The sequence below is a fragment of the Rhipicephalus microplus genome, chromosome 4, assembly GCF_043290135.1.
Source record: "Rhipicephalus microplus isolate Deutch F79 chromosome 4, USDA_Rmic, whole genome shotgun sequence".
Classification (NCBI taxonomy): domain Eukaryota; kingdom Metazoa; phylum Arthropoda; class Arachnida; order Ixodida; family Ixodidae; genus Rhipicephalus; species Rhipicephalus microplus.
The window spans coordinates 74,589,804-74,608,243 of NC_134703.1; the positions used below are offsets into that span (position 1 = coordinate 74,589,804).

The 18,440-nt window shown below is 48.8% G+C and overlaps 1 protein-coding gene across 2 annotated transcripts in view; it reads left to right on the top strand.

Annotated features, from left to right (window-relative positions):
- LOC119172106 (sodium-coupled monocarboxylate transporter 1) overlaps positions 1-18,440 on the top strand; it is a 50,831-nt gene that overhangs the window by 18,577 nt on the left and 13,814 nt on the right. Inside the window, exons 9-13 of one of the 2 annotated variants that reach the window (XM_075892962.1) lie at positions 1,187-1,275; positions 1,830-1,939; positions 9,150-9,238; positions 9,793-9,902; positions 16,246-16,313. In XM_075892962.1, coding sequence (XP_075749077.1) covers positions 1,187-1,275; positions 1,830-1,939; positions 9,150-9,238; positions 9,793-9,902; positions 16,246-16,313 — 466 coding nt within the window. The remainder of the gene's footprint in view (positions 1-1,186; positions 1,276-1,829; positions 1,940-9,149; positions 9,239-9,792; positions 9,903-16,245; positions 16,314-18,440) is intronic. The other variant, XM_075892963.1, reaches the window with a different exon arrangement.

Below are 18,440 nucleotides of genomic sequence, written 5' to 3' on the forward strand. Positions count from 1 at the left end.
CGCGTAGTCGTGCGCTGTGTTAATATGCATGTTCAACTATTGTTCTCGTATACGCTTTGAATGACGGGTGGTTAAAAGTCAGTGTTTCTCAAATGTTGTGGCTCTTTATTTTGTTTCTTCTTGATGACAGCCTTTTGGTAACATTTTTTTTTTGTTCACAGATGTTTCGGTTTCTACATCTGCTGTAGACACCAAGCGGCGGTTTATCAATGGAGGGACATTGTGCGGCCTTAAAGAGGTACTGACACAAAATTTCGGGGCCGAGATAGCCTGCGGGATCAATTCTTCTGAACATTCGTATATCATCTGCAAGATATCAACAGCGAATATAGCTTGGAAAGTATTTTAAATTAATTTTGAAGTTTGCGTGAGCGACCGACGCCATAGCGCTATAGACACCCTCGGAGGTGACCCCGAGGTGACCCCCTACTTCCCTCACGTCACCACGCTGTGGTTAACCAAACAAGTTATCATGACGTCATAGCGGCCTTTTTTCTTTTGCCGCGTTAGTTCCCGAAGTCCATATTTCTCGGTGGCTGGTTGCGAGTGCGTGGCTGTGGCGCACGCTTAGAAAGTTTTGTGTTAGGCGACATTCCAGTGCCGTTTCCTATTCGAAAGTAATTCTTGATGCGGACTGTGCGGAAGTGCGTCACAGCTCTGTGGGCTGACGTATAGTCAAGAGTTGCACACCCTAGGCGGCGACAGTTGCACCCAGTTTTTGAAACTCTGTCAAACCGAAACTGATAGATAATGAGGGGCCTGTAATTAGTTATCTATGGCGCGATGCAGCAAACAATTTGTCGTGTCATGACTAACAGCCCTACAGCAACGCATTGCAGCGGAAAAATGCGATGCCAAACATTTTGTGTCAGTACCCTTTTAAGGTACTTTGCCCCTAAATATTTATTCAAGATGAAGAGTTTGGAGCACGGAAGGCTTTTGCGGACACCCGACGTTTCACTGCGAGCTTTAAGAGCTTCGCTGTTTAAAAAAAAAGAAAGATGACTTTTACTTTGGAATTGTCATAAAAAAATGCGTAAGAGAGCGTGTAATTTTTGTTTAGCTTTTGTGCCCGTGTTCAAATAATATAAATGTGACTAAAGTGGGCGTGTGTAAGCGTGACGTAGCGAAGAATTAGTTGCGAAATATGGTTGGATCCTCGCGTCAACACCGACGTTTCATGCAGCTGGTGCCCTACTTCGTGATGAAGACTATGAACGCGGTGCCTGGTCTTCCTGGCCTGTTCGTGGCGTGCGTCTTCAGCAGCGCTCTCAGGTACACGAACTATAAATGGTCCTTGAGTCGCGTGAGTTCTTAAGATTACTCTATTTGGTAGTTGTGCTTCAGCGTTGAAACATGCGGTGCTCTTCAACTGAAAGAGAAATCGTGCAAGGTATACGTCTATTAATATGATGCACGTACCTTCAAACGCTGCTCCTCGTGAAGGCGATGGTGTGAGCTTACATGAACGTTTTCGTAAGCGTGTGATGATGCCTATTCGTCTTTTTATTTTTGACTTTTAACGGAAAGTTTTCAATAAGCCTAAAGCAATTTCAATGAGACAAAAAAAGCTGTGAACCACGTCATGATAGCACGAGCCCGTAGAAAAAAAAACGTGTCTGAGCAGATTTCTGCATGAATGAGTGGCCATATGATATGTTTGTGTGCTATATGGTTGTCTACTTATTCGACTTTTTTTTTCTGTGGTACGGTGGTCTAATGATGAGGCAATGTGGCGATGTAGCAAGGAGAAGCGTACCACAAGCTTTTCGTTGCGCGAAGGTTGCGGCTCTCTTCATATCTGCCTCTTATTTTTTTTTAACCCACAGCACGCTGTCTTCAGGTTTCAACTCACTGGCCGCCGTCACGTGGGAGGATTTCCTCGTTCGCCACCTTCGCCTCACCTCCCGACAGGAGGCTTTCGTCACCAAGCTCGTAGGTAAGTGTCGTATCCCAAGTTATACTGTGTATGAGGATTAAACTACAAATGAATTGTCAACGGCTATCGGACATACAGGTTGGGTCCGATCGTCGATAGCTTTGTTGCTGGGTGGTTAAGTATATATATATTAGGGGTATTCTGAATTAAAAATTCGGAATACCCCTAAGGGCTCTCTCACAAGAGGGTATTACATGGTGGGGGGGGGCTATAACACATACAAGTACACGAAATGATTAATAGGGCCAGAAAACACGCAAACTAAACACTATACAGCTGCTAAATAGATTAGAGTACATATAAGGTCAATATTGTAACCGCATAGTCTTAAATAATCAGAATAAATAATATGAGTCAAAGAATAATGAAACTATAAAAATATTTTAAAATTGATCTAAACAAGGGAGGAAATAGAGTCACAAGAGTACAATAAAACACAATCTAGCTTACTACAAGCACACGCGCCATTAAAGCATAAAGGAATGATAACATCACCAACAGCACGTGTGAAATGCTGTTATGCCAGCGAGTCCTCAGCAAACGTCCGTGCCTCTGAAAAAGGCAATCTGGGTCAAGGCCAGCCCGCAGTCCGCCTGACGCGAACAACTCAACGGCGTAAACACGCGCGGCGCCAGAGCACGTGCAGTGAGTCAGCAGCGCACGTGACAACGAGCCCCGTCGAGTAAACAACGGGCGTCTTCATGTCTGGGGGTCTGACGTGGCCCAGCGGCGACCCCATTGGAGGAGTGTGCCCTGACGACCAGCGGCGCTTCTAATTGGACATTTTGGTTCGACCCGGTGCCTATAAAAGAAGCCCTGCGGTGCGTCGCGATCGGCGGTCTTAGGCGAAAAGCTGACCTATGTGTTAGAGAGGAGAGCTCGGCTCTTCGAGTCTCTGTCGGCCCCAGTGCCGAAATTGTAACGCCTCTGTATATATGCTGTACATAAACCTTGTTTAACTCACCGTCGTCTCGTCCGCTCGTCTTATCAGCTCTGCGCAGAAGCAGTCGCGAGCTGAGAAACATACGCTACCAAACGGCTGGTGACCTTCCCGGCGGAGTTGAAAGCAGTGGCGCCTTCGGGACTGTGTTGGCGTCGCCGTCTTTCGCAACAGTGGAGGTCAGCGGTGGGATTTCGGAGGTGGCTTCGCAACAGTGGTGGCAGCGGCGGGATCGGCCCGCGTCGCAACAGTGGTTGGCAGCTGCGGGATCGGCCGGCGTCAGCGACATCGATGCGGTGAGTGCCTGATGTTTTCCCCTCAGTTCACCAGACTACTCTAGCTCAGGTTGTATTAGTTTAGAGAAGGGCTGTGTGAAGCATTGAAGTGAGCTTTGATCGTTTCAAGCCAAGTCGAAGCGCTTTGAAACCAAAGTTAATGCGGAGGGAGTAAACACGGGAGTGTAAAAAATTGCTTGCGCGTCCTGCTAGTAGGCTTATAGTGGGTACGGCAAGTAGATTCTTAACAGGGGCAAACAGCAAGAGGCTAGTGTGAACGATGGAGAACCTTAAAGTGAAGGAACTCATCGAAATTTGTGAGGAACTCGGCATTACTTTAGGCCGTGCGAAACGAAAACAAGCGATCCTTGAGATCATGAAGGATGAGGGAGTGTCGGCTGAGGAAGTCGATGAGGCCTGGGTGGATATTAAAGCACGCCGTGAGGAAGCTGAAAGGCGTGAACGTCGCGAGCGCGAGGAGGCCGAGAGACAAGAGCGCCTAGAGTTGAAACGACTAGAATTGGCCATCCTACAGTGTTCGCAGGCGCCTAGCGTAGCTTCTCCGACGACTCAAGTCAGCGGTTTTAGAATTCGGGACCAACTGCCACCGTTCGTAGTAGGCGAGGACATGGCGAAATATCTCGTCAAGTTTGAATACGTCTGTGAGCGAAACGCTTTGGAGCGGTCTCTTTGGGCGCGGAACCTGTTAGCTCTTCTTCCCGGCGAAGTGTCCGACGCGATAACTTGCTTGTCGAGAGAAGCGTTTGAGAGCTATGACGAGGTTAAAGAAGTGCTCTTGAGACGCTATAAGTTGTCACCCGAGGCTTTCAGGCAAAGGTTCCGGTATGCTGAAAAGGGGAATGAGTCACACGTTGACTTCGCGTTTCGTCTTAAAGCCGATTTAATCGAATGGCTCAAGGGCGAAGGTGTTTATGACGACCGCGATAAAGTGGTGGAATGCGTTGCATTGGAGCAATTCTACCGCTGCATCGAGGATAATGTCAGACTTTGGCTGCAGGACAGACTTGGGGAAGTACAGCTAAACAAGGCAGCAGAGTTAGCTGAGGAGTATTATACTCGCCGAAAGTTGCACAGCAGGGCAGTGCGCGTTGAAAAGGATGAGAGAAAAGGGGGCTTTTCAAAGAAACCTGATCAACGGAGACCCGCTCCGCACCGTAATTTCAAGAAGGACCCGTCTCTTACGAAGGATAGTGTAGGGGAAGGGCAAACAGAAGCGGAGAAATCGAGTGAGGTTTCTACCACACAGGCATTTGAATCGGAAAACAAACGGAAGCCGCTAATCTGCTACAACTGTAAAAAGGAAGGGCACATCGCGAGAAACTGTCATGAAAAGTTTGCCTTCGCAACGATCCGAGAATCAGAAAAAAACATGCGGTTGTTGGAGCCGTATCTTCAAGAAATTAGGGTGAATGAGAAAACGTGCCGAGCACTTAGAGACTCAGCGGCAACTATGGACGTTGTCCATCCTTCATTGGTGTCTCCGGATGACTTTACAGGAGAATGCGCGTGGATCAGGCAAGTCGCCGAGGAGCAGAGTGTTTCCTTACCAATCACCACGGTTGTCATTGAAGGCCCGTTCGGTAAGCTTCGCACCGAAGCGGCTGTGTCTGCAGCGCTAAATGATCGTTTTCCTTATCTCTTCTCCAACAACTCGGAGCAGCTTCTCAAAGAGCAGGGCAAATCGTTCTTCCCCAACTTAGCGTGCATGGCCCTCACGCGATCGCAAGCGCGGAAGCTATCGCGGCAGCTTGATCTGGTTCAATGCGGTGAACTCTCAAGTGACCTTGTCGGCGGGTCGAGGGAACCCCAGAAAGGAAAGTTTCCGCATGAGTCATGTGAGCAGTCACGCGAGCGGCCCGTCGCCGAACCGACCGGCGCGGTTTCCGTAGAAAGGGGAGACGACATGGCGCCATTGGATCAGAGCGAGAGGGTTGCAACGCTCTCGCCTGTAGCGGAAAGTTGGAGCGAGCTGCCGAGAGTTGATCGAGAGACGCTCATTCGAGAGCAGCGTGAGGACCTCTCGATTGAAGCGCCAGTGGAAAGCCAAATTGAAGCGCTAGTGGAAAGCCACAAAAACGCGGCACAAGTGCTGTCGAAGGAGCACTGCGAGAAATCGGTGAAGAAGCGTGCTTTTGAAGTTGATAATCAGGTAATGCTGCTGCAGCCGTCCAAAAGGAACAAGCTTGAGGTTGATTGGGTAGGGCCCGCAAAAGTAGTATCGAAGCTTTCCGATACCAATTGTGAAGAGAAATTAGGAAGGCGGCCGAACAAAATTTATCACAGTAACTTGAAAGCAGTCGTAAATTTACTTTTAAGTGCTTCAGAGGAAGAGGAAGCAGAAATTTTGAGTTCGAGTGAGGTAATCGAAGGGGGATCGAAAGTAATCCGGGAGCAGATAAACCTAGAGCCTATATTAAGTGAAGTCCGGAAAGAGGACCTGAGAAAGATTGTTTTGGTGTTTGAAGATGTGTTTTCGGACCGTCCCGGAAACACGAAGGTGATCGAACACGATAACGAGCTAAGTGGTGAGGAGTCAATCCGTAGCAAGCCGTATCGTTGTTCCCCTGTGCAACGTCGAAGGTGTGAGCCGCTCTTGGTGCCGCGTAGGTATCGTCGCCTAAAAGTGGCCGGTTACTGAGATGGAGCATGTTGCTCCACAGCGCAACTTTGACGTTCGCTAAAAAAAAAAATAAAGGCTAAACGCTAATGCAGGTGCATTGATCAGTGCGTTCTAGCTAGTACTTTCTCAACCTTTCGGTTTCTGGCTGGCGATTCGGGGCAAAATTTTCACTTCATCACGACCTGGGCTGAGCGCTCTCGTTCAGAGTGATCTCAAGGGGCCAATTTTATGTGGTATTCTAATTCGTTGCGTTGTTGTAATTGTGAAAAATTCAAGTTCTTACTTTAAGAGTCTTGTGTCCCACATGTGCCTCTTGATGTAGAGGGAACAAAATTTCGATAGACACGTAGATAGGTATATGTTGTACTATACTTTGTCTGGTGTTCTGTCGGGTGACCGAGGGCACTTGCTTGTGTCGTGTGTTGTTTGTTGCCGAACCGTTCTTAGCAAGTTGCAGAACCATCGACAAGTGCTGAAGCCGAAGATGGTCAGAAGAGACGAGGGAAGCTGGTCGACAAGTTGTGGAGACAAGCCAGTGGAGCTGGGATCCGTCGTCAAGAATGGGCTGTATTCCCGGAACAGTTCGGAGCTGTATTCTCCCTATGGCCCTGGAGGCGAACCTGGAGGGACCTGGCGAACGAGCGCACCTGACATCCGAGCCCCGTGGAAGCAGCTCGTCTTTCCGGTGCATTGTCTGGCGGCGGGGGTGCTGTTATGCCAGCGAGTCCTCGTCAAACGGCCGTGCCTCTGAAAAAGGCAATCTGGGTCAAGGCCTGCCCGCAGTCTGCCTGGCGCGAACGGCGTAAACACGCGCGGCGCGTCTCTGGCCCACGTGCATTGAGTCATCTGCGCACGTGACAGCGAGCCGGCGGTCTCGTGTCTGGTGGTCTGACGCATGGCGCGGCGACCCCCCATTGGAGGAATCTGCCCTGACGACAAAGCGGCGCTTCTGATTGGACATTTTGGTTGGACCCGGTGTAAATAAAAGAAGCCCTGCGGCGCGTCGCGATCGGCAGTCCTATGCGAGCGAGAGGAGGCCCCGTGTCGGAGAGCCGGCATGTGTGTGAGTCGGCGGTCTTAGGCGAAGGGCTGACCTATGTGTTAGAGAGGAGAGCTCGGCTCTTCGAGTCTCTGTCGGCCCCAGTGCCGAAGTTGTAACGCCTCTGTATATATGCTGTACATAAACCTTGTTTAACTCACCGTCGTCTCGTCCGCTCGTCTTATCAGCTCTGCGCAGAAGCAGTCGCGAGCTGATAAACATACGCTACGCAACAGTGGTGGCTTCGGCGGGATCGGCCCGTCGTTCGCAACAGTGGTGGCTTCGGCGGGATCGGCCCGTCGTTCGCAACAGTGGTGGCTTCGGCGGGATCGGCCCGTCGTTCGCAACAGCATAGACAAAGTCGAGTCTAACCGCAGTATATCACAAACCATGCAAAAATGTCCCAGCTCCTTAAGTTAACGCGCAAACCTGACTGCGGCACCACCGGTAGAAGTGCAGATGGTCCTTTTGTCGCTCGTTCTCGGCTTGCGCCACGCCGGGCAAACTCGCTGCAACGGCTGCGCGGACTGCCTCCGTTTGTAGGTGTGGCTTGGAGGTGGCTGTTCCTCGGCATATGCGTGGCTAGGTGAGGATAAACCCCGGTGGTGCGCAGCTGTCGCTTGGTTATTGATAAGCAACGGTGCGGACCGAGGACGAGGAGCGAAAAATCCACGCATATCCATGAAGTGAATGCTGATGATGAAGCGAAGCATTAGATCATGAATTGTGGCCTTCTATTTTGTTCCGGTTAACAGCCTTTTATGTTGCCATTCTCAACTTCTGTCGAAGGTCTGGAAGGTGGGCCAGCTGGTGAGAGTACTTGAACAGCTGTTGGAGAGAGAGAGAGAGAGAGATAAATAGAGAGGAAAGGCAGGGAGGTTAATCAAGCTGTTGGAGAGTACACGTGTGGTGTATCGGTGTTTTTTTGTGTGCGTGCGTGCGTGCGTGCGTGTGTGTGTGTGTGTGTGTGTGTGTGTGTGTGTGTTCAGAATGTCAGCTGGCCTACCGTTTACTTGCTCTAGTGGAGTCACATGGATGTGAAGGTTGAAGTGTTCTTTTTTTTCTTTTTTTTTCACTAAATATGCAGTTGCGATACAGCGCTGTGGTTTGTCCCTTCTTCTCTTGTGTCCGCGTAGTCGTGCGCTGTGTTAATATGCATGTTCAACTATTGTTCTCGTATACGCTTTGAATGACGGGTGGTTAAAAGTCAGTGTTTCTCAAATGTTGTGGCTCTTTATTTTGTTTCTTCTTGATGACAGCCTTTTGGTAACATTTTTTTTTTGTTCACAGATGTTTCGGTTTCTACATCTGCTGTAGACACCAAGCGGCGGTTTATCAATGGAGGGACATTGTGCGGCCTTAAAGAGGTACTGACACAAAATTTCGGGGCCGAGATAGCCTGCGGGATCAATTCTTCTGAACATTCGTATATCATCTGCAAGATATCAACAGCGAATATAGCTTGGAAAGTATTTTAAATTAATTTTGAAGTTTGCGTGAGCGACCGACGCCATAGCGCTATAGACACCCTCGGAGGTGACCCCGAGGTGACCCCCTACTTCCCTCACGTCACCACGCTGTGGTTAACCAAACAAGTTATCATGACGTCATAGCGGCCTTTTTTCTTTTGCCGCGTTAGTTCCCGAAGTCCATATTTCTCGGTGGCTGGTTGCGAGTGCGTGGCTGTGGCGCACGCTTAGAAAGTTTTGTGTTAGGCGACATTCCAGTGCCGTTTCCTATTCGAAAGTAATTCTTGATGCGGACTGTGCGGAAGTGCGTCACAGCTCTGTGGGCTGACGTATAGTCAAGAGTTGCACACCCTAGGCGGCGACAGTTGCACCCAGTTTTTGAAACTCTGTCAAACCGAAACTGATAGATAATGAGGGGCCTGTAATTAGTTATCTATGGCGCGATGCAGCAAACAATTTGTCGTGTCATGACTAACAGCCCTACAGCAACGCATTGCAGCGGAAAAATGCGATGCCAAACATTTTGTGTCAGTACCCTTTTAAGGTACTTTGCCCCTAAATATTTATTCAAGATGAAGAGTTTGGAGCACGGAAGGCTTTTGCGGACACCCGACGTTTCACTGCGAGCTTTAAGAGCTTCGCTGTTTAAAAAAAAAGAAAGATGACTTTTACTTTGGAATTGTCATAAAAAAATGCGTAAGAGAGCGTGTAATTTTTGTTTAGCTTTTGTGCCCGTGTTCAAATAATATAAATGTGACTAAAGTGGGCGTGTGTAAGCGTGACGTAGCGAAGAATTAGTTGCGAAATATGGTTGGATCCTCGCGTCAACACCGACGTTTCATGCAGCTGGTGCCCTACTTCGTGATGAAGACTATGAACGCGGTGCCTGGTCTTCCTGGCCTGTTCGTGGCGTGCGTCTTCAGCAGCGCTCTCAGGTACACGAACTATAAATGGTCCTTGAGTCGCGTGAGTTCTTAAGATTACTCTATTTGGTAGTTGTGCTTCAGCGTTGAAACATGCGGTGCTCTTCAACTGAAAGAGAAATCGTGCAAGGTATACGTCTATTAATATGATGCACGTACCTTCAAACGCTGCTCCTCGTGAAGGCGATGGTGTGAGCTTACATGAACGTTTTCGTAAGCGTGTGATGATGCCTATTCGTCTTTTTATTTTTGACTTTTAACGGAAAGTTTTCAATAAGCCTAAAGCAATTTCAATGAGACAAAAAAAGCTGTGAACCACGTCATGATAGCACGAGCCCGTAGAAAAAAAAACGTGTCTGAGCAGATTTCTGCATGAATGAGTGGCCATATGATATGTTTGTGTGCTATATGGTTGTCTACTTATTCGACTTTTTTTTTCTGTGGTACGGTGGTCTAATGATGAGGCAATGTGGCGATGTAGCAAGGAGAAGCGTACCACAAGCTTTTCGTTGCGCGAAGGTTGCGGCTCTCTTCATATCTGCCTCTTATTTTTTTTTAACCCACAGCACGCTGTCTTCAGGTTTCAACTCACTGGCCGCCGTCACGTGGGAGGATTTCCTCGTTCGCCACCTTCGCCTCACCTCCCGACAGGAGGCTTTCGTCACCAAGCTCGTAGGTAAGTGTCGTATCCCAAGTTATACTGTGTATGAGGATTAAACTACAAATGAATTGTCAACGGCTATCGGACATACAGGTTGGGTCCGATCGTCGATAGCTTTGTTGCTGGGTGGTTAAGTATATATATATTAGGGGTATTCTGAATTAAAAATTCGGAATACCCCTAAGGGCTCTCTCACAAGAGGGTATTACATGGTGGGGGGGGGCTATAACACATACAAGTACACGAAATGATTAATAGGGCCAGAAAACACGCAAACTAAACACTATACAGCTGCTAAATAGATTAGAGTACATATAAGGTCAATATTGTAACCGCATAGTCTTAAATAATCAGAATAAATAATATGAGTCAAAGAATAATGAAACTATAAAAATATTTTAAAATTGATCTAAACAAGGGAGGAAATAGAGTCACAAGAGTACAATAAAACACAATCTAGCTTACTACAAGCACACGCGCCATTAAAGCATAAAGGAATGATAACATCACCAACAGCACGTGTGAAATGCTGTTATGCCAGCGAGTCCTCAGCAAACGTCCGTGCCTCTGAAAAAGGCAATCTGGGTCAAGGCCAGCCCGCAGTCCGCCTGACGCGAACAACTCAACGGCGTAAACACGCGCGGCGCCAGAGCACGTGCAGTGAGTCAGCAGCGCACGTGACAACGAGCCCCGTCGAGTAAACAACGGGCGTCTTCATGTCTGGGGGTCTGACGTGGCCCAGCGGCGACCCCATTGGAGGAGTGTGCCCTGACGACCAGCGGCGCTTCTAATTGGACATTTTGGTTCGACCCGGTGCCTATAAAAGAAGCCCTGCGGTGCGTCGCGATCGGCGGTCTTAGGCGAAAAGCTGACCTATGTGTTAGAGAGGAGAGCTCGGCTCTTCGAGTCTCTGTCGGCCCCAGTGCCGAAATTGTAACGCCTCTGTATATATGCTGTACATAAACCTTGTTTAACTCACCGTCGTCTCGTCCGCTCGTCTTATCAGCTCTGCGCAGAAGCAGTCGCGAGCTGAGAAACATACGCTACCAAACGGCTGGTGACCTTCCCGGCGGAGTTGAAAGCAGTGGCGCCTTCGGGACTGTGTTGGCGTCGCCGTCTTTCGCAACAGTGGAGGTCAGCGGTGGGATTTCGGAGGTGGCTTCGCAACAGTGGTGGCAGCGGCGGGATCGGCCCGCGTCGCAACAGTGGTTGGCAGCTGCGGGATCGGCCGGCGTCAGCGACATCGATGCGGTGAGTGCCTGATGTTTTCCCCTCAGTTCACCAGACTACTCTAGCTCAGGTTGTATTAGTTTAGAGAAGGGCTGTGTGAAGCATTGAAGTGAGCTTTGATCGTTTCAAGCCAAGTCGAAGCGCTTTGAAACCAAAGTTAATGCGGAGGGAGTAAACACGGGAGTGTAAAAAATTGCTTGCGCGTCCTGCTAGTAGGCTTATAGTGGGTACGGCAAGTAGATTCTTAACAGGGGCAAACAGCAAGAGGCTAGTGTGAACGATGGAGAACCTTAAAGTGAAGGAACTCATCGAAATTTGTGAGGAACTCGGCATTACTTTAGGCCGTGCGAAACGAAAACAAGCGATCCTTGAGATCATGAAGGATGAGGGAGTGTCGGCTGAGGAAGTCGATGAGGCCTGGGTGGATATTAAAGCACGCCGTGAGGAAGCTGAAAGGCGTGAACGTCGCGAGCGCGAGGAGGCCGAGAGACAAGAGCGCCTAGAGTTGAAACGACTAGAATTGGCCATCCTACAGTGTTCGCAGGCGCCTAGCGTAGCTTCTCCGACGACTCAAGTCAGCGGTTTTAGAATTCGGGACCAACTGCCACCGTTCGTAGTAGGCGAGGACATGGCGAAATATCTCGTCAAGTTTGAATACGTCTGTGAGCGAAACGCTTTGGAGCGGTCTCTTTGGGCGCGGAACCTGTTAGCTCTTCTTCCCGGCGAAGTGTCCGACGCGATAACTTGCTTGTCGAGAGAAGCGTTTGAGAGCTATGACGAGGTTAAAGAAGTGCTCTTGAGACGCTATAAGTTGTCACCCGAGGCTTTCAGGCAAAGGTTCCGGTATGCTGAAAAGGGGAATGAGTCACACGTTGACTTCGCGTTTCGTCTTAAAGCCGATTTAATCGAATGGCTCAAGGGCGAAGGTGTTTATGACGACCGCGATAAAGTGGTGGAATGCGTTGCATTGGAGCAATTCTACCGCTGCATCGAGGATAATGTCAGACTTTGGCTGCAGGACAGACTTGGGGAAGTACAGCTAAACAAGGCAGCAGAGTTAGCTGAGGAGTATTATACTCGCCGAAAGTTGCACAGCAGGGCAGTGCGCGTTGAAAAGGATGAGAGAAAAGGGGGCTTTTCAAAGAAACCTGATCAACGGAGACCCGCTCCGCACCGTAATTTCAAGAAGGACCCGTCTCTTACGAAGGATAGTGTAGGGGAAGGGCAAACAGAAGCGGAGAAATCGAGTGAGGTTTCTACCACACAGGCATTTGAATCGGAAAACAAACGGAAGCCGCTAATCTGCTACAACTGTAAAAAGGAAGGGCACATCGCGAGAAACTGTCATGAAAAGTTTGCCTTCGCAACGATCCGAGAATCAGAAAAAAACATGCGGTTGTTGGAGCCGTATCTTCAAGAAATTAGGGTGAATGAGAAAACGTGCCGAGCACTTAGAGACTCAGCGGCAACTATGGACGTTGTCCATCCTTCATTGGTGTCTCCGGATGACTTTACAGGAGAATGCGCGTGGATCAGGCAAGTCGCCGAGGAGCAGAGTGTTTCCTTACCAATCACCACGGTTGTCATTGAAGGCCCGTTCGGTAAGCTTCGCACCGAAGCGGCTGTGTCTGCAGCGCTAAATGATCGTTTTCCTTATCTCTTCTCCAACAACTCGGAGCAGCTTCTCAAAGAGCAGGGCAAATCGTTCTTCCCCAACTTAGCGTGCATGGCCCTCACGCGATCGCAAGCGCGGAAGCTATCGCGGCAGCTTGATCTGGTTCAATGCGGTGAACTCTCAAGTGACCTTGTCGGCGGGTCGAGGGAACCCCAGAAAGGAAAGTTTCCGCATGAGTCATGTGAGCAGTCACGCGAGCGGCCCGTCGCCGAACCGACCGGCGCGGTTTCCGTAGAAAGGGGAGACGACATGGCGCCATTGGATCAGAGCGAGAGGGTTGCAACGCTCTCGCCTGTAGCGGAAAGTTGGAGCGAGCTGCCGAGAGTTGATCGAGAGACGCTCATTCGAGAGCAGCGTGAGGATCTCTCGATTGAAGCGCTAGTGGAAAGCCAAATTGAAGCGCTAGCGGAAAGCCAGAAAAACGCGGCAAAAGTGCTGTCGAAGGAGCACTGCGAGGAATCGGTGAAGAAGCGTGCTTTTGAAGTAGGGAGTCAGGTAATGCTGCTGCAGCCGTTCAAAAAGAACAAGCTTGAGGTTGATTGGGAAGGGCCCGCCAAAGTATTATCGAATCCTTGCGATACAAATTATGAAGTGAAATTAGGCAGGCGGCCGGACAAAATTTACAACTTGATGAAACCATACGTTCAACATCAAGCGGTCGTAAATCTGTTGTTGAATGCTTCAGAGGAAGAGGAAGCAGAAATTTTGAGTTCTAGTGAGGTAATTGAAGGGGGATCGAAAGTAATCCGGGAGCAGATAAACCTAGAGCCTAGCTTAAGTGAAGGAGGACCTGAGAAAGAGGACCTGAGAAAGATTGGTTCCGAGTTTGAAGACGTGTTTTCGGACCGCCCCGGAAACACGAGGGTGATCGAACACGATATCGATCTAAGCGGTGAGGAGTCAATCCGTAGCAAGCCGTATCGTTGTTCCCCTGTGCAACGTCGAAAGTGTGAGCCGCTCTTGGTGCCGCATAGGTATCGTCGCCTAAAAGTGGCCGGTTACTGAGATGGAGCATGTTGCTCCACAGCGCAACTTTGACGTTCGCTATCAAAAAAAAGGGAAAGCTAAACGCTAATGCAGGTGCATTGAGCAGTGCGTTCTAGCTAGTACCTTCTCAACCTTTCGGTTTCTGGCTGGCGATTCGGGGCAAAAATTTTGACCTCATCACGACCTGGGCTGAGCGCTCTCGTTTAGAGTGATCTCAAGGGGCCAACTTTATGTGGTATTCTAATTCGTTGCGTTGTTGTAAGTGTGAAAAATTCAAGTTCTTACTTTAAGAGTCTTGTGTCCCACATGTGCCTCTTGATGTAGAGGGAACAAAATTCCGATAGACACGTAGATAGGTATATGTTGTACTATACTTTGTCTGGTGTTCTGTCGGGTGACCGAGGGCACTTGCTTGTGTCGTGTGTTGTCTGTTGTCGAACCGTTCTTAGCAAGTTGCAGAACCATCGACAAGTATTGAAACCGAAGAGGGTGAGAAGAGACGAGTGAAGCTGGTCGACAAGTTGTGGCGACAAGCCAGTGGAGCTGGGATCCATCGTCAAGAATGGGATGTGTTCCCGGAACAGTCTGGAGCTGCATTCTCCCCATGGCCCTGGAGGCGAACCTGGAGAGACCTGGCGAACGAGCGCGCCTGTCATCCGAGCCCCGTGGAAGCAGCTCGTCTTTTCGGCGCATTGTCTGGCGGCGGGGGTGCTGTTATGCCAGCGAGTCCTCAGCAAACGTCCGTGCCTCTGAAAAAGGCAATCTGGGTCAAGGCCAGCCCGCAGTCCGCCTGACGCGAACAACTCAACGGCGTAAACACGCGCGGCGCCAGAGCACGTGCAGTGAGTCAGCAGCGCACGTGACAGCGAGCCCCGTCGAGTAAACAACGGGCGTCTTCATGTCTGGGGGTCTGACGTGGCCCAGCGGCGACCCCATTGGAGGAGTGTGCCCTGACGACCAGCGGCGCTTCTAATTGGACATTTTGGTTCGACCCGGTGCCTATAAAAGAAGCCCTGCGGTGCGTCGCGATCGGCGGTCCTATGGAGAGGAGTCCCCGTGTCGGAGAGCCGACATGTGTGTGAGTCGGCGGTCTTAGGCGAAAAGCTGACCTATGTGTTAGAGAGGAGAGCTCGGCTCTTCGAGTCTCTGTCGGCCCCAGTGCCGAAATTGTAACGCCTCTGTATATATGCTGTACATAAACCTTGTTTAACTCACCGTCGTCTCGTCCGCTCGTCTTATCAGCTCTGCGCAGAAGCAGTCGCGAGCTGAGAAACATACGCTACCAAACGGCTGGTGACATTCCCGGTGGAGTTAAAAGCAGTGGCGCCTTCGGGACTGTGTTGGCGTCGCCGTCTTTCGCAACAGTGGAGGTCAGCGGTGGGATTTCGGAGGTGGCTTCGCAACAATACTGAATTAGGCAAACACAGCAAAAAAAATAGCACGAACTATGAACATACGCAGTTTACACACTTTTATACCCTTAACTACACAGCGTATTCAATCGAACCGGTCTATGCTGCATCGCGTCACCACAGAACGTGGGCCAAATAATCAACATGACTGCAGGGAGCCCGTGTTTTGCAGCATTAAAAATCGTCATTGATTTCTGACAGAGAAACTAGTTATTGGTCGAGACTTTCGTATTTAGGTTTCGTGGTGACGCTTGTGGGCATCATGAACCAATATGTGCCACATACATTGCGTAAACCCGTTCACTTAACACTGATCCACCAATGATAAAGGCAGCGCTTAGCCCAACGAACTGGTACGTATCGCAGAAGACTACGCGGTCTATGACAAAACTATCGTCGTCATAAATGCGCGTGTGCTACAGAAATTGGCTAAATCTCACCACGCGCAACTGCCTTTCTAAATAGGAACAACGCAACGGGAAGGCCCAGCCAAATGGCGTGCGCGTTACCATTATCAGACCACTGTAACTTCATAATCTGTGGCTATAAAACAGGGTGACTATACTATACCACGTCAAAACCTAACAAAATGTACTTAGTAAAGAGGAGTGATACACCATGTCGTAACATCTTAAGCGGAGTCTTCTCTGTAAACCTGTGTGTAATAGTGGTGTAATCAAGATGCAATGAAACCATACCAGCCCTTCAATGCTTGACAAAGAGCGTTTAATTGAGAGCATGCGATACAAGGTGCGTGCAAAGGCTTGCAAAACATCGAAGTGTGTTAGCCTGACAAAGAGAACACGACGAGCTTGATCGTTTGATTGGTGTCCTCGAAGCGGCACTGGTTGAGTTGTTTTTTCTTTAATAGTTTTGCATCGAGATGACAGCAGTGTGAAGGACCCTGAGCCACGTATCCTTTAATCACGAAGAGTAAAACATATTGTTAAAAAGCTAGGTTTATTGTTATCATGCGCGATCTCTGTTCGCGCGCAAGAAAAGTAATAGTGTTTATATTTGTATTAAGTTGTTGCATTTTTACATTATGTTTCAGCTGCCACCTACGGATTGCTGACCATTGGCCTAGCCTTTGTCGCCGGCTCGGTGGGATCAATCCTCAAAGTAAGCGCAGCGTTTACTCTACGGGCGATTCGTTCGCTGAGATACACGTAATTTTTCTTAGCGAATGATGTATGAAAAGTTACTTCTTTTTTCGTTTAAATTTGAACGATAAAGTTTTGCGTGCATGCCCAGACAGCGACCTAATTATCAGGCACATCATGCCTACGGACTGCGGATAAGTTTTGACTACCCTGTGGTTCCTCAATGTGAATATCTGGGGTGTCACGTCCAAGAACCGCGATACGATTACGAGGAACGCTAGTGTGGAGCGCTCCGGAGATTTCGACCATATGATGTTCTTTAACGCGCAATGAAGTCGCACTGTGCATGGGCCTGTATAATTTTACCTCCATCTTGAGAGAGAGAGAGAGATAAAGATACAAGAAAAGGCAGGGAGGTTAACCAGACGCACATCCGGTTTGCTACCCTGCACTGGGGAAGGGATGAAGGGGAGAAAATAGGTTGCAGAGAGATAAGAAGGTACACACAATCACGAGCACACTCGGGGGAGCAGACACAGTCTACAGGCGGTCGCTCAGGTTTGTTGACTTTAAGTAAAGTAGGAGTGCTTTAGTCGCTTTCTGCGCAACTGAGGCAGATGCCCAAGGTCCTAGAATCTTCTGCACGCAAACATCTAAATGTGACAAATACGACCGCCACGGCGGGAATCGAACCCGTGACCTTCGGATCAGCAGCCGAACATCGTAAGCGCTACACCAGCGGGGCGGAGGTTTCCTTAACATGTATGCCTAAATATAAGTGCATGGGTGTGCTTCCGTTTCGTTTCCTTCGAAATGTGGCCGTTGTCGCCGCTAATCGAGAGTGCGACCTCGAGCTCGCCGGCACAACACATTAGCCGCTGATACTACGACAGCGAGCCTTTATTGCTTGTTTTTGTTACTCCTTACGCGTTTCTGATGTCCCTATAAAAACTTCCTGGTGCTAAATGTCGTCACGTGCTTAGTGAAAGTGCACACTTGTGTAAACTTAACAGCAGAAATGCGATTAAGTGCATTTAAACCATTTCATGTATTTACTACAGTGAAAGAAATGTTTGAACTTTTAAAAACTTTACTACTCACTTCTCTTACACCTCCTGATGAGATACAAAACAAGTCGGCTTCAAAGTCGGATTCGAAGCGCCACTGCCGGCATAACCTGCATTATTGTGATCTCATAAAATGGGCGTTGCCGTGGTCCAGTGGTTTTGGTGCGCAGCTGAGTCCGCTCCCTGATTACGTGTTGCGGTCGTCACATTTTGATTCCATCAAAATGCTGCGCAGTCTGTGTACTGTGCAATGTCAGCGCACGTTAATGAATCGCAGGTGGTCAAAATTATCCGGAACCCTCTACTGTGTACGGCGCATCTCAAGGAACGAGTCGCATTGAGACGTTAAATTCTCCAAATTAATCGATGTCACCGCACCGCGAACAGTTTGCTGACTGTGCGTATAACCAGTAAGGCTACAATATACGGCGTGAAGCAACCAGCATTTTTTTTTAATAACCGGCGCATTTGAAATGCCTGCTGTCACTGTTGGTTAGATGATAGCAGACACGAGCAAGATAATAATCTTCAGGATCATTTGGTTTTATTGGTAGTGTGCAATAAAAAATAAAAGAAAAGTTTTTATTGGAACAGAACATTACTGAAACGCTATCAGTCATTTCTTTCCGCAGTGAAAACAAAATATACTTATCGGTTTTCAGTTCGAGGAAAAATTTGGTAATGCGGAACTACCAAGGTAATGCAGCGTGAGCATTAATACACATCTCAAGGGACAGAATTAATGCGTGTCACAGGCAGGTATTCAGAGGTAAAGATGTGTTTAAAGGTTTCGAGAAACTAAAAAGATCGAGTGGCAAATGAAGCTGTTTACATTAACGCAGGCGGATCTTGATGCGCCAGTAGCACAGGTCAGCATGGAGTGGTTATTCCCGGCGCTGAAGTGTACCATAACAGTGGTATCGCATATAGGATATCGCACGCTATGGTGTTCTGCTTCTGAGACCATGCTTACTCCCTTGGCGAAAAGCGTTCAGCCTGCTCGGAGAACTCGCAATTCATTAACAAGAAATGTAAATACGGTGTTTTTTTTTATAATTTGATTAACATCCAAATTTTTC